This window comes from Mus musculus, chromosome 2 (genome assembly GCF_000001635.26).
Source record: "Mus musculus strain C57BL/6J chromosome 2, GRCm38.p6 C57BL/6J".
Classification (NCBI taxonomy): domain Eukaryota; kingdom Metazoa; phylum Chordata; class Mammalia; order Rodentia; family Muridae; genus Mus; species Mus musculus.
This window is the reverse complement of record NC_000068.7, coordinates 82,968,336-82,994,045: the sequence shown is the minus strand read 5'-3', so window position 1 is coordinate 82,994,045 and position 25,710 is coordinate 82,968,336. Positions and strand designations below refer to the sequence as shown.

The window sequence follows — 25,710 nt, the reverse complement described above, 5'->3', positions numbered from 1 at the left end:
AAGAGTTTCACATCTTACCTCTAAGGGTTTCACATCTAGTCGTCCAGTCCTATCCAGTGAGATGCGTCTCTCTTTTTGTCTTGTTCCCATTTCAGACACATCTGTGGAAGAGGGACCTATGCCACGTATGGAATTTCTTCTCAGCTCTGCTATGCTACATCCAGTTCTCTTTAAACAGTCCATCTGAAGTGTCTCCAGAGGCTGAGTTTTCATAGAAATAACTGCTAAGTGGTCTGAGACGATATTTGGATCTATTCTTAATGGTTTATTCCTGACATGTGGAACTATTCTAACTGGAAATTCATCTTCTAATTCCTTTTTGGAGTCTTTGTCTGAGTCAGAGCTCATTAGTGCAGCATGTTTTTGTGCCTTTTCAATGATTCTGTTTGTGTCTAAATCTCCATGTGCAGCAGTGTAAGAGCTCTCTGTGATAACTCTACATGATGGAACACTGGAAACTCCATCAACAATTAAGCTAGCTACCTTCTTAGGGAAAGCCTTCTTTGTACCTTTTATATCAGAGAGTTCATTCTCTGTTCCAGATTGTTTTACTACGTTACTGTAAACAGACTCAACAACCTGAGAAATCACTTCAATATTTTCTGGATCTAAAGATTGTTCTTCATGATTTGATTCCACAAGACTAATGTTACTTTTGGAAATTTCAGCTGTTACAGATTTTGTCAACTGAGATGCGATTTTATTTAACTCAGGCTTTGTTAAACTGGTTGTGTCTTTGCTAGCGGGACCAGGTGTCTTTACTAGTTTAGCCAAGAACAAGGCCAAAGCTTCCTCTAAAACTCTGGAGTCTAACATTACATCCGTTATGGATGCAGGTTTTTCCTGCGACTTAAGTTCATCAATAATTTTCACCACCTTTTCCATAATCTTGACCGCTTCTAGGGCTAACTCTGAACTTGAAAGCTCTTCCTCTGCTTGAGGTTGAAATTCAGAATTGGAAATCTCCTTTACCATTGAAAAACCTATTATGTCAGAAATGACATCACTCTTCCTCATTAAATCTTCAAATGCAGATGTAGGGGAGCCACAGTGTTTCAAAAGGTTTGTATAAACAGAATTAACTACTTTTTCAATAGCTGCCTTGTCAGCTGAAGGCACAGCTTCTGATTCCTTCACAGGTTGTACAACTTTGATTTTACTTTTGGAGATAAATTCTTGTATTGAATGTAATATTTTTGAGGTTATTTTTCGCATTTCAGTTTCTTGAGATTTAGTTCTTTCTGGATGGCCTTTTGGAAACACAGATAAAAGCTTTGATAAGAACTTCACAGCAATTGTTTCTATTATGTTATAAGATAGTTTACGAGGACCTGATGGCTGTGATGGAGTAGTTAAGACAACATTGGTGAGGATATTTTCAACAACATTGTCAACTTCTGCACACTGAATTGGAGTCAACTCACCACCAAAATAGTTCTGCAACTGGTTGCCAGTCACTTCTCGTAGAACTAAGTCAACTATGGTTTTTGAAAGGAGTTTGCATCCACTAATTATACATTTTTGTAAGATTTCCTGTGATCCAAACTGTGGCAAAAGATTATTATAAATTGTCTGAACCACCAGTTGAATGACTTCATCATCATTTGGATGCAAGGATTCTACATACTGAATAATCAAATCTTCATTTTTGGAAATCTCTGCTGCAATCGTTTTTACTAAATTTGATTGAAGGAAGTCGAGTTGTGTCAACACATTTTCTGGAGTTAGTTTTGTTTTGACATTGGATAGTTTTGAAAAGACTTTTGCTAGAAGACCAGAAGTCACATCCTCTAAAAATTTGTAAGGCAACTGTACGGTATAGGGAGATGCGGTCTGACATTCTTTACTGACTGTTTGCACCACATTTTGGACCTTTTGCTCAACATCTTTTGATTCTAGAGGCACACATGCTGAAGCCGGTACCTCATCAGAAAATATCAAGTTAAGCTGATGCTGAAAAATTTCATTTATCACTGTGCTAGTTAGCCTTTTTGCTAAATTCTCCCCATTACTGTTGATGTTCTCACAAATAGACTCTTGAGATTTACACTCCTTGAAAATGTTGCAAACACAAGAGTGAACAATTTTATTGACTATTGATTTCTCAATTGATGGTATTTTCTCTAAGGCAGGCAACTTGTCAGGAGAGGACTGTTCGGGTGTTTTCTGCACATCTGACATTTGATCCTCATTTTTAATATTTGTGCTGGGTGATGGCTCTTTTGTAACTGTTTCTTTAACCTCAGGAGGGGATGTAGGAGCTGGTTCTTTGGCTGCTTGTACTTCATCTTCTTTTTCTGGTCTAAATACCTTAATTTCTGCATCTGAAAGCTCCTTTGTCATTGAATTGACAAGTCTCATAGCTGTGTCATAAAGTTCCCCTGGCTTTTGCTCATTTGTATCTGTAGTTTTATCAGAGATAAATGTAAATACTAGTTTGTTCACCAGTTCAGCGATCACGTCTTCTAGAAACTTGGCAGGAACAATTTTAGATTTACTTTCTGATGGCTTAGGATGGTCTGTCATACTAGATTTACTTTTCATCTCTTTTGACCTTTTGGTCTCACTTCTGTCTCTTCTTATTTTAGTTTCTGTTTCTTTACTTGCTTTCTCTTTAGCAGCGATGTCTCTGTGACCTGATGAGGATAAATCCTTTGCTGGAACAAGCTGTGCAGAATCTTTAAGGATAACCAGTGCTTTATCACTTGTGAGGCTTCTGCTGTATATTGGTCTGGAAAAATCCAATGGCTCTTGAGAAGATACTATGAAAACATTGTCATAAATATTTTCAATGACATTTTCAACACATTCATTTTCTGAGTATTGTTCTTCCTCTGTATCAGTTTTCACTACAGACTGTTTCCTCTCTTCCTTGACTGGCTGTTGGGGTATGAGTACAGTTTTTTCTGTCATGGTCTCTTTATCCTTACTCATGGGCCTATCATCTGTTTTTACTGAACTTTTACTGACATCAAGCTTCTTTTCATTTTGTATTTTCAAATCTGATATAAATACCTCCTTCTCAGGACTATTTTCCACAGTCTTAGCAACTGCAAAGTGGGTGAAGATTTCAAGAATCTGCCCCTGCTCATTGACTAGGACTAAGTTCTCTTTCCCAGTTTCATTACCTTTATATTTGCTGCTCAAATGTTGCACCTGAGCACCCCTGCTTTTCATGGTTGTGGGTGGAGATGTTGATGACTCTTGCACCTGAGCACCTCTGTCTTTCATGCTGGGGGGTGGAGACATTGCTGACTGTTGCACCTGAGCACCTCTGCTTTCCTTGGTGGTGAATGGAGATGTCACTGACTCTTGCACCTGAGCACCTCTGCTTTTCATGGTGGTGGGTGGAGACATCGCTGACTGTTGCACTTGACTACCTTGGCTTTTCATGCTGGTGGGTGGAGATGTAGCAAACTGTTGCACCTGAGCACCTTTGCCTTTCATGGTGGTGGGTGGAGACATCACTGACTGTTGCACCTGAATACGTTGGCTCTTCATGCTGGTGGGTGGAGATGTAGCTAACTGTTGTACCTGACTACCTTGGCTTTTCATGGTGGCAGGTGGAGATGTGGGTGGTGAGGTGGTCTCTCGGGTGGCAGGTTTGACCTTGCTTTCATCTTCTTTCTTTGCATCTGTGACGCCTGCACTTGGTCCTGATAGAAGATTGATGATATTACTTTTCATAATGGTAGCTATAGAGTTAAGTATTGGATCTTGGGTGTCATCTTTTTTAATTGATGTGATTTTAGATAGAGCAAGCTGGTTCTGTTTTAAGGCGCCACTAATTTGCATTGATGTCTCCTTTGGGAGGAGCTGAACCCTCTGGGAGATATTTTCTGCATCTAGAAATGAGAAGAAAGTTGAACACCAGTCTCCTGAAAATAGTGGCTGAATCTTGAATGTAGAGATTGCCTTTTGTGCCAAAGAAGAAACCATTTCTATAACCATGTTGCCAGTGCCATCCTTCTGAATACCATCAGCTCCTAATTTCCCTATGAACTGATCATAGACAAAATTAGATATCTCATCAATTGTCTCCTTTGCAATTGGTGGGAAAGAAAATATTTCTTCAGCATGTGGTAATACTTTGATTCCACTTTTCCTAAAATCTCGTATGAGAGAGTTTGCAAACTTAATAGCTAAGCTTACAATTTCTGCCTCTGGCAAATCTTTTTTCCTGGCATCATCAGTAAGAGTTAAGAAAGAACAAAATTTGTGAGCAAGGTCAACAATTACATCCTCTAAAAATGCAGCTGAAAAGAGAGAGGATGGTGCCTTTTCTTTCCCAGATTTAGCAACAACAGAAGCACCACCAAAATGAGGTAATTTACTTGAATGTGAGCCTTCACCATATAAAAATAACTGCAAATAATGATCCATGATTTCTTTAATAATTGAACCAGCTATTTTACTGAGAAATGAACCTCCCTTTTTGTGTGCATCTTTCTGTACTTCTGCTTGGAATTCAGAGTTCTTCAAAATATTATTACATACAGAGTCGATGAAATTCTCAGTTGTTTCATATATCATACTGGCTGTATCCTCTGCATTGGCAAACCTGATCTCATGTTCAGAAATTTCTTGTATAATTTCATCAGTCAGTTTTGAAGCTGCAGCCATGAACTCATCAACATCATCTGGCCCAGCCTCCTCCTTCTCCTCCTTCTTTAGTTCATTTGTAGTGTCATCTGAAGGAAAGATGTTTTCTAAAAGCTTGTAAATCATATTTTCTATCAGAGAACAAGGGAGCACTGTAATACATGATGGTAATGCATTGGTATCCTTCAAGATGACATTGAGGACATTTTTGATGATATTTGCAGATTGAGGTGAAGCATAGCAAGAAGGCATTAATTCTCCTGAAACTAATGACTGCACCTGATAATCATACATTTCTTCCAATAGAAAATGATACATTTTCCCTCCAAAACCTGAGGTGTCATATTGTACAGCCCTGTGTAGTTGAGTCAGAGATTTATATTCATAAAATATATTTCCATAAACTGAGTTGACTGTTTTTTGAACCATTTCTTTATATGTCTCTGAAAACCATAGACTTTCATCCAAATGTTCTGCAACTAAAATCTCAGATGAAGTGAACTCAAAAACAATTGATTTTACTAATGTTGTAACAATGTCCATTATTTCTGCTATTGCTCTCTCTGGGGTTTCCATACTCAAGGAATTCTGTATAAAAGTCTGAAGAATTTTGCATAAAAGCTCAGTGATTACTTCTTCCAAAAAGACAGCTGAGTTCACAATGAATGACAACTCCCTTTGCTTAGTGCTTGTTGTTGCTTTCTTCTTGCAGGTTTGAGCCACTGAAGCTGAAAGAATACTTTTATCTCCTGATAAGAATGATTCTAGATGATGATTGAAGATCTCCTTTATTATAAAATTTGCAATTTTTGAAACAGGTATGCTACTTAGGCCCTTTTTATCTTTTGTAAGAGACTGGTACAGATTTGAATGGGAAAGATCAGCATAAATGGAATCGACCATCGACTGCATTTCCTTCTCTGAAATCATGCTCTGTTTTTCATTTCCATGTTTTACAATACATATTGCATGTTTTGAAATTATTGACATGATTTCATTAATCAGTTTTACGACTGTGTTACTCAATTCTGATTGATAAGTGTCAGAATGTCCTACACTGGAATCTGATGGATTTATCTGAGACATAAGCTGAGTGACTATCTTCTCTAAATGAACATGGGAGAGCATGGTAGTGTACATCGTTGAAGCCTGTCTTCGGAATCTTGACTTACTAATGTCATAATGCACTTTGTTCACCAAGACATTTTGACTAAGTTTGGAATGTAAGCGTAAAGGAAGATTTGCTACGAGATCTGGTGGAATTTGGAAATAAGAAATTTCACTCAGAATGATTTCAGTTATCTGGGAAGCCAATGCCTTTGTATCATTTAGAAAATCTTTATTAGGCATGATTTCCATTTCATGTTCTTCTAAAATTTTGCTGTACACAGTGTCAATGATTTTTTGGAGTATATTTCCTTCTACTGGGGATAAACTCAACCGTTCTTCAGCATTCTCTATAGTGGTAACCTGAGCTTTTGAAAATTCCTCTGTTATCCAATATATGAGGTTTTCAGCTTTATCAAACAAGATATTTTCTGAGTTTATTGTTGAGTTCACTTGTACAATGCCAATCACCCTATGAAATATTTTGCTCACTACACCGGAGACCACATCTTCCAGAAATGTTGAGGAATAAGCACTACCATAAAGTAAGTCCTGCCTGTCATCATCAGAATATTTGTACGATGAAGTAGATAATTGCTTTCTTTCCAAAAATGGCTGAAGATGGTGTTCACAGATATATTTAATAATAAAACCTGCTATTTGATCAATGAAGACATCATTACTTTTTGTGATATTTTGTTCCACTGATTCTGGAGAACCATAGTTTTCTAAAATATTCATGAAGACTGCATCAACAAGATGCTGAACATCGTTTTCTGAGTAAAAGGACTTGGTTTTATCTTCATCTTTTGAAAATCTAATTTCATGTTGGGAAATTTTTCTCCTAATATCACTGATCAGGTTGGAAGCAATTTCATTAAAATTGACTCCTTCTTTATCTTTTGAAGCTGCTTTGTATGAATCAATTTTAGGGGCAGAAGGAAAAAATTTAGATAATAGTACTCTGATCATATCTTCTAAAAATGTATATGGTAGTAATGTATTATACAGAGGTAAAGTCTGGTTTGGCTTACTAGATTTATTGATGTCACCAAGAATGTCATAAACAGTATGATCAGTCACTGAATTAGAACAAGAGGCAGCTGGCAAATCACCAGAAAACAGTGGGTGAAGAAGGTAGTCTGAAATAGCAGCTGTGATTAATTTGGTAATATTTTCCACAAAAACTTCACCATTTACTGACTCATCAATGTCAGGATCTAGTCCATGCTGCTTCAAAACATTCTTATATACTGAGGTCACAAGTTCATCTACAATGTCTGTATTACTAAAGGGAAAGGGTGGTTGCTTATGACATAGAATCGGAATCTTAGCTTTGTCTAAATGCTTATGCACTGAGCTTACTATTTTTTGGGTCACATTTTCCAGCTCAACATTAATATTAGTATTAGGACTAAAAATCTTTGATAAGACTCTGGTGACGGTTTCTCCTACTAACTTATCAGGGTAAATGCCAAAAGGTGATGGCTTCTGGGACTTGTGAGACTCTACAACGTCACTGAGAACTTGTTTGACCATGTAAGATACTTCATCCAGTGGAGTTTTGGGGCGAGGTAATCTCTCTCCACACAAAAATGGCTGAAGATGGTTTTCAATAATCTCTTGGATAATGAAACTGGCTATTTGGTCAATCATAATTGGACTTCGACTAATTATATTTTTCTGTATTGAATCAACAGAAGAAGACATTTGCAAAATATTACTGTAAACAGAATCTACCATTTTTTGGAGATTTTTATCTGTATACAGACATTGATTATCATAGATGGTCAACCAGATTTTATGTTTTGAAATGGCTGACATAACCTTATTTGTTATACAGTTGGACATTTCATTAAAATCTGAACTTGCCAAATACTTTTTTTCTAAAGATGAAGACTTAATAGGCAAGGAAATAAGTTGAGCTAAGACTCTTCTGATAACATATTCTAAAAATGAGTGTGGTAACATGGTACTATAATCTTTTGAAGTCATGGGTTCAGAGTTAAAATTTTTTAGACTATTGTGAAGTTTATACAGTATGATTTCAGCATTGAGAGTGTGATATAGATTGGATCTGAGCTTTCCCTTGAAGCAAGATGGAAGCTGATAGTCTATAACCTCTAATAATATGCTGTTAGATATTCGTTTAGCTACTGGAGTATTGTCATAGGGTAGATTACCACCACAGGTTACTGTAAATTCATATTGCTGTAAAACATCATAATAAATGGAATCAACAATCTTAGCAATACATCCTTTATGGGCTGATGGAAAATATAATCTTTCTTCAGGATACCTTAGGACAGTAATTTCAGCATCATTTAACTTTTTCACTACATTGTTGATAAGTAATGTATTTATCTCATTTAGCCAGGCTTCAGTGATATTTGGATTTTTCTTCCACAATGATGTAGACAGATTATAAAATAATTCTGAGATTATCTCCTCTAAAAACGTGGCTGAAAAAACACCACCATTTACACCTCTTTGACATAGCTTATGAAAGCATGCTGTGTTGATTCCCCTTGATTCTTTTCCATCAGAAAATGACAAAGAGATAGATTTTCCTGCATGTTTTTTGCCAAACTGTGTGTGCTTTTTAAAGCTATTTGCATTGGTATTATTTAAGGACTTGGTCAAGAAGTTATTGTCATAGCTCATGAATCCTACATGGCCTTTAGTCTCTTCTGGTTCTATTAATTCTTGCCTTTTTGCTTTTGTAATGAAAGGTTGCATTTCTCTTGTTCTATAGTTCCTGTATTTGTTTTCAAAGGGAGCTTGCTGTAAACCATGAGATAGTTTGTCCATCAGAGATTTAACCAAGCTATGGGAAATCACATTAAGTATACAGTCTGATGATAATAAATCTTGATCAACGTCTGCCAGATTTTCCAACAGCTCTGACATATAATCTCCTTGAAATTGTTCACAGTCCATTGGTGCCTCACGATAATCAAAACCTCCACCTTGAACACTTGGAAGAACTTTGACATGTTGACATTCTTCTGGTATTTCACGAAAAAGTGAACTATCCTCAAAAAATGGGGTGCCCCCCATGCACTTTTCTAGAAGTGTTCGAATAAGTTTCTCACACACAATATTGAGAAGAAAAATTGATTTAGGGGAAAGCCCTACATTGTTTGCAAGGCTTCTATTACTTGGTTGATTATTTGAGGAGGAAAATGTTTTTGCTAGTTTACCAGAACTCAAATCCCCATCAGGGATCTCATCTGGTAAAAATAAATCTAAAACAATATTAAAGACTTCATTGACAACTTCTTTGGATTCGCGAGATCTTAGGCTGCCAACCAGACTGTTTAACCTACGTGCCAGGTAATTTAATTTATTTTTTTGAGCAAGTTGATCAGTTAGGGGAGGAGATGATTCCAACTTCCTGGGGCCTATCTGATTTTCTATGGTATTGACTTTGTTGAACACGGGCAAATTATTTTTAAGTGTGGGATATGACTTGTTTCTTACATTATTTTCAAAATGATTTATTCCTAATATTTTGGACAATACAAAGATCACTTCTTTTAAGAGATCTTGAAAGATATCATCAAAATCAGAAGAAGTCACTCCTGGACAGAACATGTACTTTGCTTTTATGGAAGCCTGATGTGCCTTATCAGCATTTATCATGTTTCTATTAGCAAGAACTTCAACAATAACTTCAAAAATACTTAAAGCGAGATCTCCAATAGAAATAGACCTGGTTTTATACAATTGAGAATGAATTATGACATTTTTGTCAATTATTGCATCTTGGATTTCCCATGCTTTCTCTCTGCTGCATTTTTTGATGCCATCAGAAATGTTTAAAAATAGGTAGCAGATAACTGCGTCTGAGAGATGCTCACAAAACTGACAAACTGAAGAATTGCTGTAAATGCTTATTAGAGGCTGATTTGCATCATCAATTTTTTTTGAGAGTGAAGATACATGAGAAAACTTCTCAGTAGAAACTAAAAAAAAAATAGGAAAAAAACAGAATCATGAAAGCATTTTTAGAATGGCTTATAGGAAATGTGGAAATTTTTTAAAAAGAAATAGGATTTTCCCTAAATACTTCTCAACATCCTGCCATACTCCAGTGATACAATTACTTAAAAATATATTATGTCAAAATATGTGATGCTATGCTGCATTTACTTGTAAGGTATAAAGATTTGTGTTATACTATCATCTTGAATAAAATACAAGTGCATCAACTACAGTTAGATTGATGATAGACTGAAGCAGCAGAGACAAGGGTAAGTACTTTGTATACTTTTTAATTCATGGTGAGTGCTCAACCAAAATTCTCTATTTTTTATCTCCCTCTTATCTGCAAGCCTATGGAAAGAAAATATCTTCTAGATTTGATGCATTAATAGTTAGGTTAGCAACATTTTAATGCACCATGAACATTTAAAAATAATCAAATAGTTATTTTACCTTTCTAAAGCTATTTTCAGAAAATCAAAATGTACAATACAAGAGATCTTTTAAATATCTTTTCTTGTTTTCCCTAAATTATTTCAGTTTGAAAACTAAATTTTTCTTACTTACCTCCAGTTTTGAAGTTCTTCAAATGTGTGATCACAGATGTCGTAACATGTCTTGCAACCAAATGCATTTCATTTGGACCAAGTTCATGATCAGCGAAAACAATGGTCTTGGTTTCCTCCACAGTCTCTGTTGTCATTTGGGGTTTCTTATTTTTCCATTTGTGTAATAAAGAAAAATCCTCTTGGCAGGCTTCGAGACCTTCACTTTCCTCCTCCTGAATGAGGGCCTTTCGGCTATACCACGTTTTGAGCAAAGTTTTCTCTGTATCTTTTTGTCCTTCACATACTTCAGACAAAGGAATTTGCCTTGACATAAAAAATGGTTTCATGGTCTCCGTGCTTTCGTTAGTGTTTGGTTGATGGGGAAACCCATAACTTGATAGTACTGTGTTTACAATATTTTCTGCAGCTAAACATATTTTGAGAGGGGGAGCAGTTGTCTTAATTTCATTTGGCTCAGCTGATTTGGTGGTCTCATAATGAAAAACCCTTGGATTTTCACGTTTCCCCGTTTCTATAAATGACAAAACTTGTTTTAGTGACTCTTCTGTGGAATCGTTTACTTTTTTAAACAATTTTTGTAACACACTCCCTTGAGGAAGAAAGTTGTGAGTTTTTGTGACTTGCTCAAATGGTGTAAAGTTTGGTTTCCTCTGGCCGTGGTCGTGTGCTTTGTGTCTAGAACCAGATGGCATAGCTTCTGAGTTGGACCTTCCCATTGGCTCTAAACTTTTATTTGTGTTTTCTACACAGGAACTGATGTGTGAAGATGAATTAGATGTGACGCTATACTTTTCTTTCATATCATCCTCGGAACTAAACCCCATGCCTGACACACTCCCTTGTGAACTCCTCCTCGTCCTAGGAGTGTCGCTCGTGTTTGATGGAGGCATTTTCACAGGAGTTGCAAATTCAACCTGATTAACAATGTAAACATTCTCAGTTCCTTGGAACCAATGTTTGGTGGGAAGGTTTTTGATCAAAGACTCTTCAAAATGGGAGCACTGGTCTATCAGTGTACCAATGATCTCACTTGCAGTGATATTTTCTTTCAGTATGCTAACTGGAGATGGTTCCATTTGGCTTATTTCTTTGTCTAGCTTATTCTTGATTATCCTAAGCATGCCACTGACAGCAGTGACAGAATATGTAAGCAATTCTGAATGGAATAAGTGAACCTGTAAGAGTGTATTCTGTCCATCGTCTTTGGATATAATAGTGCCTGGCTTGGACTCATCACCAAACTTTCTAAATGGTAACTTTGGCAGCATCTTTTTGCTTAATTGTCTTTGTTGGGCTTGAAAGAGATTGTCTATTGGCATTTTCACTATTTCAGAAAACTCATATTTAGAGATATGCTTAAACTTCAAGTCCACAAATGACTCTAACATGTGTAAGACTCTTTCTACAATCTCATGCACAATTTGGTTGCTAGGGCTCATAGATACTTGGTCTGCCATCTTTGAGTTATAAGTCTGTATGCCACCGAGGATGGGCTTGGTGGGAACCCCATGCTTACTCTTGCTGGTACCGTGTTCTTTCCTACTTGTTAGAATTCCATTACTATCCTGAGTAGGCATCTGAGACAAGAAGCACAGCTGTAATTTTTCAAAGAGCATTTCAACAATTTCCCGTCCAAACATATTGATTTGCGCATTTGTGTCCTCGGCTCTAGTAGAGACACCTTTAAAGCGGTCATAGAGTCTGTTTTCACACTCTTCAAGAGGTGGCAAATTTAAAAGTGAAAGTGAATACTCTAAATCTTTGGCTTTTATTGAAATTTCAGTTAAAATGTTTTCGGCTATGGTTAAAAGTTTAGACTTTTCAGTTTCTGTATCACTTGTTTCTGTTTGCCATTTGTCAAACATTTTTTTCAATATACCTTCTTTAGGAAATATCTGTTCTAACTGTGAGGAAACATTTTCTAAATAAAAACATGGTTGCTCCGTAGGATAACCTGCACCCAGATTCTGCTTGGATAAGCGACGATCACTCAGACTTGAGATGTTGATTGGAGAAGCCAAATTGTCGTTGTTTGTAGCATATAACTCTTGTAACACTGCATTAACAATTTTACTTGCTTCAAGGATTTGACTAGATGCTAAGACTTTCGTGTTAAACATGGCTCTGTGTTGTGCCGCTCTCTCAAGACTGCTCAGAATTACTTGCAAAATGTCAGTTATTATATTTGTGGCATATAGTCTTAATTCTGCAACTGGTAATTTTGTTTTCAGTGTGGTTTTGGTATCTTCCACTTGTGGAGTTTGTGGCAGCCCAAGGGCGGTTTTGGATCTGCTCTCTCTTGGAGTTTTCTCTCCAGCAGATAACTTGTTCTTGATTTTGGTCTTAGTACTGCTAATACCAAGGTGTGGTTTTGTTTTAAATTTAGAGAGAGAGTTGATTTTTGATCTCATTTTTAAACTTGCTTTACCTCCTGGCCTTGGGCTGTTCTTTGGGCTGAGTTTAGCATTATGAAGTCTAAGAAGATACAGGTCATCATAGCTCCCTTCAGGTGGATAGCCCTCTTCTAGATGCAGGGAGACAAAATTTGATAAATTTTCTAGAACAATTTGAACTAAATATTTTCCAATTTGCAATGGTGAATATGGCAAAATGGTGTTTTCTAACACAAGAGCATTTAAATTGTCAGCATGAGGATGCATCTGTGGTACCCCCAGTCTCAGGGGACTACTTCTTTTTCTTGTTGGCTTAGTTTCTCTAGAGCCTGACGGTTTTACTGAGGAGCTATCGCTGCTGTCATGCATTTCTCCCTCTCTCTTGCTTTTATTATTTCTGTACAAGGATGTTACAACCACAGAGTGCATCTCACTCAAAACATTTTCAAGTATATCATTTGATACATTGTTAATTCGTGACTGAAAGAATTTCTTCTGTGTTGCAGCTGCTGTTTTACTTTTAGACTTAGACACTGTGTGAGGGCTTTCATTAAATGGAGCGACGTGGCCTATGATTTCCATTATCTTTTGACTCAGCTTCTTCAAAACCTCTTCCACTGTCCTGAGTATTTCGGTTTTTTCTCTTGGTTTTGATTCTCCCTTTCTCATAAATATTTCTTCCAAAACATCTCTCTGGCTTTCTTTTTCTACTGTTACTTGGTTTTCTTCTAAGGAGTCATTTGTAAACTGTGGCAATGCGGTAGCTTTTTCCTTCTCTTTGTATCCCACCAAATCTTCACTTGATATGGTTAACTGTGAACAACTAGAGTTCTCTGGTGAGGATAAAAAGAATTCCTTTATAGGTTCTTTATTGGGTAAAATCTTTAAGATATTATTAACAATTTCACTCACAATCATATTCTTTTGAAATAAAATGTGGCTTGAATATGTGTGCATACTTTGTACTTCTAAGTCTAAATCATTTTTGATAAGCTTCAGAATAGTACTGGCAATGAAGGCAGCATAGTCCTTAAGGTTAGTTTGTGATAAATGGGGTGTAGTTCCAAAATTTTCTCTGCAGCTGGTAAAAATGGGTTCTACAAGCTCTTGGCTAGTAACTGTTCTAGTTGTTAATTTTAGAACATCCACATCAGATTCAGCTTGGCCTGGTTCATGAAAAATGCAGTTGTCATCTTTACCAATTTCAAATTGTGGGCTAACAAATACATTTCCTTTAGACTGAAATGCAGGAGTCATTAGTGAGTTTATTCTCTCTGTGGCAAAAGACTGTAACCGATTGAAAATAGGTTGAGTAATGCGGTTTGCGTTTTCCTTGCATGGGTCAGGAGCAAGTTCCTTGGTGTCTTCTTTGCCATTTACAGGTACCTGATAAACATCAGGAGAACCCAAATTCTTATTTTTTGAATGTGAAAAATGCCCTGGTGTTTCTTCAGTTCTTTGTGTTATAGAAAGAGGCTGTTGGAACTGTGGTTTTGGAAAAATGTCATAGATGGCCACTCTTGCAGGGGCAGAGTCCTTTGCATTTATGGCAAGCACAACCAAACTTGTAAGGTTATGAAGCACAATATCCACTATATCTTTGGACACCAAAATGACATCTGCTTTAGGAACTGAGACTTTAGGGATAATATTTGTACCCATAACTACTTGTTCAAAATTTGCTTCTGAGTGTTTTGCAGGTATACCATATTTCAGGGTAGGTGTGGCAAATGAGAGATTATTCTGATACAAAATGTTTTCATAAATATCACATAAGATTCCTTCAATGGTATCTTGAATTTGAAACTCAAGTATTTTTCGATATTCTCTTTTATTGACTAGTTGTTCAATAATACCAACTTGCTGCTCTGAGTAATGATCTTTGTCAGAACTTTTCTTATCACACTTACTTTTGCATGACACAATATCAAGAACCTTGTTAACAACTTGACTTGCAATATTCTCAGAAACTACAATGTTATTTGTCAAGAGAGGGCTTTCTTGTTCTTTATCTAACTCATGTTTGATGCCTTGTAAAATTTTCCTAGCCACATCTTTTGCATAAATATTTAATTTGGACAAAGACATTTGATACCAGGAGTCCATCTGTTCTGGATTGCCATGATCCACTAAACAGGGAAGTTGATTATCAGAATATGAATCTTTGCCTGACAATGCTTGGCTTAATGACCCCTCTTCTTGCATTACTGGCAAAGTCACTGGAACTGTGAATTTGACTTGGGGACAGAAAAGAGATTCTACTTTGGAAGCAGCAAAAGTTTCTAAATTTCCTAATATTGCCTGCACAATATCTTCAACTACATTTATTTTGATCTGCTTGTCAACATTCCAGCTGGACTGAAGATCACATACATTTTCATTTAACCCACTGACAGGGGCATTTCCTCCATAGGTACACTCACGGAAAGAAACATTGGCTGAAAGGATGATGGTTTTGCCTCTGTTTTCACTTACATGTCTTTCAGTCATGGCAGCTGAATAAAGCTTATGAAATACCGTCCTAACAACATCATTTACCACTATACTTACATCTGTGTCAGATACTAAGGGGCCCATCATTTGATCCATAAAGTGAGCAGATGTTTGAGTAGAGGATGTAGGAGCATTTTGTGGCATTCCACTAAAATGGGCACGTGAGAGTGAAAACACATTTAATTGATTGATTAGAGCACTTTGAAAAATTTCATTCAAAATATTTCTTATAATGGGAACAATTGGAGATCTATGTGGTTCTTTGAGTTTCACTTCAATTTTGCTTAAGGTTCTCTCTAGACCCATCTGGTCAGTAGAAAGGGTTCTAGTTTCCTCATTGAATGATGTGGCATCTCTGATAAGTTCTTTATTTTGTGTGTCATCATCTAGAAATGAATCTGATTCTGCTCCTCCAGGAAGAAAATTTCCATAAGTTGGTCGGTATCCATAATTTTCATTGCTTTGGTTCTCAGATTCAGGTTCAGCAAACATATCTGAAGATACTACATCTAAAATTAAATCAACGATGTTTGTAAGAATTTGTGTCTCCTCTGGTGATCTCTTTTTATCTGTCTTACAATCGGGTGGGTTCATATTTAATTCTGTTTGAATGGCTTTCAAAATACCATTTGATACCTTCTTTGCATGACTATATAAAGTGGATTGCAATGATTTATCATGAGAATCTGCAGGAGAACTGTTGCTTTCACATTCCCAGTCCACTGTATGCTCTTTTTTATTTTCATCATTAAGATTACCAACATTTACTACACTTCCACTTGCAAAATGTTCCAGTTTAGCAAAAACCATGTTGAGAATATCTGAAGCAATATTTTTCAGATTTTGGGGGCACATTTCTTTTGGGATCTCTGTTTTGGAAGATGTTGGAAGATCATTTTTTGCTTTGCTTTTGGTCACCTCCTTATTATCCTTCATAATTTTGGAAATTATGTTAGAGATTATGTTCGTGCATTTGGCCATTTCCTCCATGGTTGAAGCAAATGATAGGTTGTCTATGTCAAGTGACTCGGGAACAGTTTTTGGTCCAGAATTTACAATGCTAGTATCAATGTCAACATCACATAATTTTGCAAGGACGTTTTCCAGAATTGCTTTGGAAATGAGCTGAGTGTTAGACATTGTTGGAGGATCCTTATCTATGGTTTCTGTGTTTTGATGACTGCAAGATGGCTGAGGATCAGGATGATCACCTGTGAGCTTGCCTAACATCTCATGCAGTGTATCCCCAATTTGATCTAACACCTCCAATTTGGAACTGACCTTGAAATCCTTTTCATCAGCCAAGCTGTGCTGAAGGCAAGGTTTAGCCAACAACTGGCAAAAAGAATTTTTATCCTGTTTATTTGACAAAATACTTTGTTTATGAAAATTGCCAGACTCACATATAGATGTAGATAATGTTTTATCTGTATAGGTTGAAGTATTTTTTTTATCTTCATTTGTACTTGATATCATTTCACATATGCATGTCAATAACGGACTTTCCATAATGTCATCATTGACACTGGTGACACGGGACTCTACAACTTTATTGGGATCAGTGAACCACCCTTTGTTTTTATGGCACTTGGGGTGGTCTGTCTCCTTAAGATTTGGTTTTGTTTTGTTGATTTCTAGCTCACTTTGTATAGCATGCAAAATGATGTTGACTATTTTCATTGTGTAAGTACTAAGTTGAGAATGTAATGATTTTTCTATCAGTGAAGATTTGTTGCCTATCTGCAATTTTGGACAAACAAATAACTTCAGCCTTTTAAAAATTGTATTAGTGATCTTATCAGTAATATCATTTACACGCTTTGGTTCACATTTTCCAGATCTTAACTGGGAAGTCTTTTCATGCTCCATGTTGAGAGAAGATAAATATTTCATTTTCTTTTCACTGTCAAACCATACTTTAAATGGCATTTTACTTGGTGTTTCTTTGGATGTGTGGGCAGTATCAAAAGGAGCTACATGAGTGGGATGAACTGATGTAAAGGCATTTTTAATGGTATTAGGAATGTGCATTGAAGCCTTATGAAGTATATTTATCACAGAATCTGTTATTTCATGTGCAAATGCACAAATTTCTGACACAGAGAACATCTGTTCCATCCATTCTTGATCTGATAGTCCTTGAGATTTTTCAGAGATGAAAGCAGAAGCTCCTTTGCCAGTTTGGCTTCCTAAGTGACTAGATGAATCAGAAGACATATCCTTAAGCATATCTGTTAAAATATGTTTAACTATGTTTTCTGAAGCCTTTTGTATTTGGTGCTTTTGATCTTGGCTGAAAATGGAAGGTTCCTGGCCTAAGCAATGCTTTGTCTTCACAATGTCTTCACTACTAAGAGACAACTCCAACTTTAATCCCCAGTCATGAGATCCAACTTTGTTTTGAAAAGTAGATTTTGTTGGCAGTTTATTACTTCTTTTGGATTCAAAATAAGTATCTCTCTTTTTAGGCCAATAGTTGGGAACCTGCTCTTGTGAACTTGATTTCTCATCATTGAAAGATGAATCAAGCACACTTTGCACAAAGTTATCGATTTCCTCATCATCATCTTCAGAATAAAGGACCATTCCAGGAACATTAACGGGTGGAAATGGTCTTTTAGACTTAAGATTGTTAAATGGTCTAGTGCCAGTGACTCTATACTTTTCTTCAGGGTCAGAAAGATTCCTTACTCTAGGTCGTCTAGGTTTTTTAACACCTGCTTTTACTGGCTGCTGGTGAAGCTGAGTTAAGACATCATCCAGCAGCTGAAGAAGGACTACTGTTTCTTCAGATGCAATAAGTCTCTCATTATTGAGTTCAGTTTGGACATAGCCTAGTATAGTGCTGATTGCTTCTTCTACATAACCCACCAGAGAGGACTGTGAAAAAATACTTGATATTAAGCTTTGTATCTCTTCTTTCACAATTTGATTAGCAGGATCAGATGCAAAGCTAGCTTTCTTTTGCTCAGTTTGTTGATGGACTTTATGTATTGGCTCTGTCTTAGTTTGTTGAAAATGTTTAGTTGTGTCTTCTGGAGGAACATCATTTTTCTTATAAGATGCAAGAATCATCAATTTTTCTAAAATGGCATGTACCATATCATCTGCAACATCACACATTGGCTCCAAAGTATAACTCAGTGTCTCTTCTGAAGGTTTTGTTTCTACGGATGAAAGATAGTCACCACTAGTTGATAAACTTGGTTTAATATCAACTGACAAGTCTTCTTGTGAAAACATCTGCACACATCTTTTCTCAACAGCAGACTCCAGCTTCTCAAGCATGTTTTCTACAATCTCCGAAGCGACTGAACATATGTCAACATTGGAGAGCAACTCTTCTCTTTCCGTTTCAGTCTGATCAACAAAAACTTCAGCAGTCACAGAAGAAAGAGAAGGAATGGCCTGGCTTAAGTCAGACATTATTTCTTGAAAAATACTCTCTAAAATAAGTTGTGTTTCTCCTTTCAAGTGACACTTAAAGTTTACAAAGACATTCTTTAAATTTTTAATCTGATCCATGGCCTTTGCTTTTTTATCATATAGCAATGAAATCTCTAAACTCTCTGTTTCTGTGGTAGCATCTTTTGATTTTTTAGTGCATGTTTCTAATGATGTTAAGAGGTGACTATCTGATTTACTACTTCCTATCTTAGGAAATTGATAGTCCAAGCTGGTTTTTTGGTAATTGACTTGTGAAGGCACAGACTGTCCTTGCCTTTGATATGTTTGGTCAATAACTGTTCTTTCCACGTGTGCAGAAGGAGGTTTCAAAGGTGTAGGTGGTTTCTTTATTGGCATGTCACTGGCAAATGTACATGGATCTACTGGAAGTGTTTTAGCTGTGTAGTTTCTGTATGTAAAGCCTTCACTGCATGTACTACAGAAGCTTGAACTATCTGAAGAAAGATCAGAGTCATCAGTCACTGGGTATGTATTATTCTGTACTCTTTCTTCATATTTTGTGATGGCTGGATATAATATACTCGTTACTGTAGCTACAACCCAGGTCATTATGTTTTGGATTATGCTATTTAATTCCTCAGAAGTTACCTAGAAAGAAGATGACCATATAAAAAAGTCACACAAATATTTACTCTAAATTTGGGAGACAGGGGGTTTCATTCAAATTTTTATATTAAACAGTTCTTAAGTAGAATACCAGCATGATTTATAAGAAAATGACAATCTATTCCAAATTTCAGACTGTTTTAGGCTGGTTTGTTTCATACTAAAGAGAATTATTTTGAGTACAAAATTGTATTTATATGACTTAAGAATCTATATATATTGATTCCCAACATTTATTATCGAGAAATCAAAGCACATTTCTATCTAGTCCCTTCTCATGAAATATTTTTGGAGCAAAAATCCACTGCGGTTTTCATTGCTCTGATACATTTTTAAAAACAGTTAACAATATATTCTAAGTATTTATATAAACAAAGGTATTTTCGATTTTTTAGAAGTACTTTTTTAGCTTATATATGAGGATAAAAAAACAACTTCATAGCCATTCAATGCCACAACATTAAGTACACAATCTTTATTCATGGAATACAAAAACTAACATGTTTCAGACTGACATTGGAGCAAATCTGACTTATCAATATATACTATCTAAGAAAGCAGAAAATAAATGAAATGAAAACATAAGACATGGCCATAAGGTTGACAAGCGTTGGTCCTGCTCAAAAACATATCTAAGGTAAACTGAAATTATTCATATTTTAAGTCACTATTACAGGAAAGGCTGGCATTTATGCAGCACCATCTCCCCTTATCCATTTTTGGAGCTCTTGGAACTTTGGAAACTCCACCTAGCTCTAATCCCCCAAGTAGTTAAAATTGTTTTTTTCCTACTATAATAGATGATGGCCAGCACAGATTATACCCATAGCAAGTATAAAACCAGTTTTTACATAAATAGCCTTTAATCAATAATTCTATTAATAATTCATACATTTCCACATAGAAGAAAATGATCCTAAATGAACAATAGAGTGCATATATAAAATATCTAAACTTTTTTTTTATCATCACAAGATGATAGAACAACATTTTTTAAGCTAGGTGAAAGAGAAAGCATTTCTAATTTTAATATAAAAAAAGAGGGCAACTCCTAAAGTTTTGCAAATAGCAAAATGAGGCTAAAGGAATCTCAGTTTTTCAGCTTCTTTCTATTATAATGGAAAATAGAGAAACATTCCTTGAATTGAAGTTTTGTGTGTATGCCTCATTCCCTATGAACTGAGCAGGATTCCGTGAAGAAATGCCCACTACTCTGCTATTCTTCAATGTCCCTGACTAGTCTGGCTAGACCTAGAGCTCAGTTTCATTAAACTATGTCATCTTTATTTATTTTTTCTGTTTTGGGTTTTATCTCATAGGTGAATAAGTATCTACGTGTGAGATCTTAGGCAGCAGGTTCTTCCTATGAGAACTGCTACCGTCTAATGCAGGTATCTCAACTCAATCTACAGACTTCACCAGCAATATCTGCAAAGCTCTGCTGGTTAATAGTATCCCATGTTAGGTGAGGTTCTGCTATCTCATGCTGCTGGTCAAGGCTGATCTCTGAATGCTTTCCCACGCTACACCCAAGAGGCCTTCCTAAAGTGTCAAGAGTATCTTTTGAAAACAACCTTGGACTAATAGAAGACTATTAAAATTACCTAAAAATAAACTTCTATTACAATAAAAGGCAAAAAGTAATAACAACAAATACCAGTAGATAATTATTAGTATATGATTTACAGTTTTTCTAGAATGGAACACAGTAATTAATATATTGTCTTATTGGTTTACTTTATAATACATACTTTATCTTTCAAGCAATGTTGTAGATTTTGTTGCCTGTAAAATCAAGAAAATAGTTATAATTGAGTTAAGTTAGGACAAATAATTTATGAAGATACTTTCAAAATTACTATTATCTATTCAGTTTCTTTTTATGAAAGTTCTTCTACATAAATACAAAATACCCTAAACTTTATTTTGCTTTATTCAATGTTCCTATTTAATGTTCTGCTATGATGTGGGCCTGTAGTCTAAAAACTGGGCTTCAGTTATTCAGAGGAGTGGAATCATCATACCTAGTATATACATAAGAACTATGCCTAACTCTGGCAGTTGGAACTCTGGTATACCTTAGCTATGTTTATTCTGTGAAGAAAAATCTGAGCAGTCTTTGATCTTCTAATAGAGACTATGGAATAGTAAATTTTTTGATCACAGCTCTTTGGTAATCTTGTATCTGCCCATTAGAATCATATAAGCCCCATCATCTTTTTGCTGCATCTCATAGTAGAAAAAGAGCATGTGGAGGATTAATATTTTATAATTATAGGTTAGACTGATGGGTTTCTGGCAACATTCAATACTAACTTCAATCATCTTGGCGTAATGATGTGATGAACGCATTTTTTAAAATATTTTTTATTACATATTTTCCTCAATTACATTTCCAATGCTATCCCGAAAGTCCCCCATACCCTCCCCCCACTTCCCTACCCACCCATTCCCACTTTTTTGGCCCTGGCGTTCCCCTGTACTGGGGCATATAAAGTTTGCGTGTCCAATGGGCCTCTCTTTCCAGTGATGGCCGACTAGGCCATCTTTTGATACATATGCAGCTAGAGTCAAGAGCTCTGGGGTACTGGTAAGTTCATAATCTTGTTCCACAGTGTTGCAATTAGATTTACTTCCAAATTTTATAAAGTCAAATTGCTACTCCTTTTAATTTGCTTAAGCCTATATATTCTAAACATTTTTCTCTAAATATGAAACTAGATTGTGAAAACAAAAGCTGTCTAAATAATGCAACTTATTTGTGAGAAAAAATAAAACTTCAATCATTGAAGCTTAGACATTGGCTTGGGGGGCCTGGCATAATGTCTGGACTTTCAGCTAGGTAGGAAGTTGAGGTAGGGAGATTGAGTCCATGAGTTCCCAGGTAACTGGGACTATGGGAGGAGAGGAGAGAGGAGGAAAAGAGAAGATAAGAAAGAGGCTTGACAAGTGGATGCTCAGAGTCAGCTATTGGATGGATCACAGGGCCCCCAATGGAGGAGCTAGATAAAGTACCCAAGGAGCTAAAGGGATCTGCAACCCTGTAGGTGCGACAACAATATGAACTAACCAATACCCCGGAGCTCTTGACTCTAGCTGCGTATGTATCAAAAGATGGCCTAGTCGGCCATCACTGAAAAGAGAGGCCCATCGGACACACAAACTTTATATGCCCCAGTACAGGGGAACGCCAGGGCCAAAAAGTGGGAGTGGGTGGGTAGGGCAGTGGAGGGGAGGGTATGGGGGACTTTTGGGATAGCATTGGAAATGTAAATGAGGAAAATACCTAATAAAAATATTAAAAAAGGAAAGAGGCTTGAGGAGAGAGGAGAGACAAGGGAGACAGAGGGAGAAGGCATAAAAGTACATAGACTACAATTTCTTCTCGGATCTGGTTTGTTAAATTAACTCAAAGTCCCACACATTCCTTGTTTTATTTATTTATTATTTTAGATTTTCTAAACTTAACATTCAGACGTTTTTTCTGTTGTAAAGCATAGAGTCCTATAGCTCCCTCACTAACAGAGTGCCATAGGTCGCAAACAGGGAGCAAAGACCTATGCAATCACTAAATCTCCAGCATCCACAGAAACAATTGTTTTTAAGGCAAGTCATAGAATCAATAATACTATAAGATAAAAACTTTCAGAAATTCACTTTTTCCATAAAAGAAATGGACACTGGTAAAAGCACTCAGAACTATAATTCTGCAATTCAGAAACATATTTGGAGGCTTGCAGTATCTCAAACATTTATTTTAGAAAGATGTGACTATACCAGGGGGACTTTTAAATTAGCTTATAAAGATTCCTTAAAAATAATTCGTCATAATCACAGTGCACTAATCCTGTGAATCTTACTATTTGCCTAGCATCTGTCATTAGTCCTTAAGCACAGTATATTTTCAATAAACGCTTGATAGAAAGGTTTCAATGATATGCCTTCCTATATTGAATCACAAATGAAGAGCACTATTGAATGGTTTCTTGCCTATGGTTTTATCTACGTATTAGATAAAATTAACAAATTAACTATATGCTGACAAATTAACTATATGCTAATTAGATCATAATATTATTGATCTAAACTATTTGAGTTTTATTTAATAAACAATAAGGCTCTAATCATAGTCTATGTGTCAGCAGATTTCAAACTTTTAACCTAATGCTTACGCATTACAACTCTACTCTCACTGCTAATACAACTTATCTTCATGCTCTACCATGCATTTTCATTTTTACCTTAGGAATGTTTTGCATTTACACTCTTAAAAAATTTTTATTAGATATTTTCTTTTCCTTTTTTATATGTTTTTTTTAAAATTAGGTATTTTCCTCGTTTACATTTCCAATGCTATCCCAAAAGTCCCCCATACCCACACCCCCCCATCCCCTACCCACCCACTCCCCCTTTTTGACCCTGGCGTTCCCCTGTACTGGGGCATATAAAGTTTGCAAGTCCAAAGGGCCTCTCTTTCCAGTGATGGCTGACTAGGCCATCTTTAGATACATATGCAGCTAGAGACAAGAGCTCCGGGGTACTGGTTAGTTCATATTGTTGTTCCACATATAGGGTTGCAGTTCCCTTTAGCTCCTTGGGTACTTTCTCTAGCTCCTCCATTGGGGGGCCATGTGACCCATCCAATAGCTGACTGTGAGCATCCACTTCTGTGTTTGCTAGGCCCCGGCATAGTCTCACAAGAGACACCTATATCTGGGTCCTTACAGCAAAATCTTGCTAGTGTATGCAATGGTGTCAGCGTTTGGAAGCTGATTATGGGATGGATCCCTGGATATGGCAATCACTAGATGGTCCATCCTTTCGTCACAGCTCCAAATTTTGTCTCTGTAACTCCTTCCATGGGTGTTTTGTTCCCATTTCTAGGAAGGGACAAAGTGTCCACACTTTGGTCTTTGTTCTTCTTGAGTTTCATGCGTTTAGCAAATTGTATCTTATATCTTGTGTATCCTAAGTTCCTGGGCTAATATCCATTTATCAGTGAGTACATATTGTGCGAGTTCCTTTGTGATTGGGTTACCTCACTCAGGATGATGCCCTCCAGGTCCATCCATTTGCCTAGGAATTTCATAAATTCATTCTTTTTAATAGCTGAGTAGTACTCCATTGTGTAAATGTACCACATTTTCTGTATCCATTCCTCTGTTGAGGGGCATCTGGGTTCTTTCCAGCTTCTGGCTATTATAAATAAGGCTGCTATGAACATAGTGGAGCATGTGTCCTTCTTACCAGATGGAACATCTTAATTTTCTGAGGAACCGCAAGACTGATTTCCAGAGTGGTTGTATAAGCTTGCAATTCTACCAACAATGGAGGAGCGTTCCTCTTTCTCCACATCCTCGCCAGATATTTTCTTTATTTGCACTTCAAATATTATCTTCTTTCCTGGTTTCCCCTCTCAAAACTCCCTATCCCATTCTCCCTCTCCCTGCTTACCAACCCACCCACTCATACTTCCCTGTCCTGGCATTCCCCTACACTAGGGCATAGAGCCTTCACAGGACCAAGGGCTTCTCCTCCCATTGATGGCTGACAAGGCCATCCTCTGCTACATATGTAACTGGAGCCATGGGTCCCTCCATGTGTACTCTTTGTTTGGTGGTTTAGTCCCTGGGAGCTCTGGGGGTACTGTTGGTTCACATTGTTGTTCCTCCTATGGGGCTGCAAGCTTCTTCAGTTCCTTCTGTCCTTTCTCTAGCTCCTCCATTGGGGACCTTGTACTCAGTCCAGTGGTTGGCTGAGAGCCAAATAAATGAACTATTTGATGAGGGGAAAGGTACTTGACAATGGAAAAAACATGGCATTTCCATGATAAAGTCTTTCATGATACATAGTTAAAAAATCAGTATGTGTGATGAGCAGTCAGGGCAAACAATGTAAAAGGCTTTGTAATGTTCCATACAAGTGATCATCATCTGCACATGATAGGCATCTTTCCTTCTCATTTTATCCCATTTGGATGAAAGTCATTCATTCTGGCTATAGTACAGTGCTTTGTATTCTATGAGCATTCACTAAATTATACATATTGACAATTATTGATCTCACTGAAAGTCTTAAACAACAAAGCATAGTCTGAATATGACATTCATTTGGCACCAAAGATTTTTTTCTTTTATCCATCCATTTATATAGAAGTATAGGTTTGCAAACAATGCAGTTTTATATGAACTTCATTTGATGTGTTGGTTTCTTTTGAAGAGTTTAGCGCTGGGTTGCTAGGAAGAGAGTCCTGTGTATACATAGCTTGCTATGCATAAGACTTGGATTTAGATCCTGAGTGCATAAAATTGGGTCATGTTCAGAGAGTTAGTCTGCCTCATAAAAATAAAATAGCAAAGCAGAGACAACCAGTGATGTTAACTTCTGTCTGACCACGCACACATACATACTTATCACCCTCATGTAAATATTTTTTAAAATATGACAATGGGTCTAAAACATTGGCTTCTTCACAAGTTGAAAAA

At 36.6% G+C, this 25,710-nt stretch overlaps 1 protein-coding gene across 1 annotated transcript in view; it reads right to left on the bottom strand.

Annotated features, from left to right (window-relative positions):
* Positions 1-25,710, bottom strand: part of Fsip2 (fibrous sheath-interacting protein 2) — a 65,304-nt gene that overhangs the window by 14,892 nt on the left and 24,702 nt on the right. The window contains exons 15-17 of the mRNA NM_001370266.1: positions 20,977-21,010; positions 10,264-19,207; positions 19-9,677 (exon numbers count right to left, since the gene is read on the bottom strand). Of these exons, the coding sequence (NP_001357195.1) occupies positions 19-9,677; positions 10,264-19,207; positions 20,977-21,010 (18,637 nt within the window). The remainder of the gene's footprint in view (positions 1-18; positions 9,678-10,263; positions 19,208-20,976; positions 21,011-25,710) is intronic.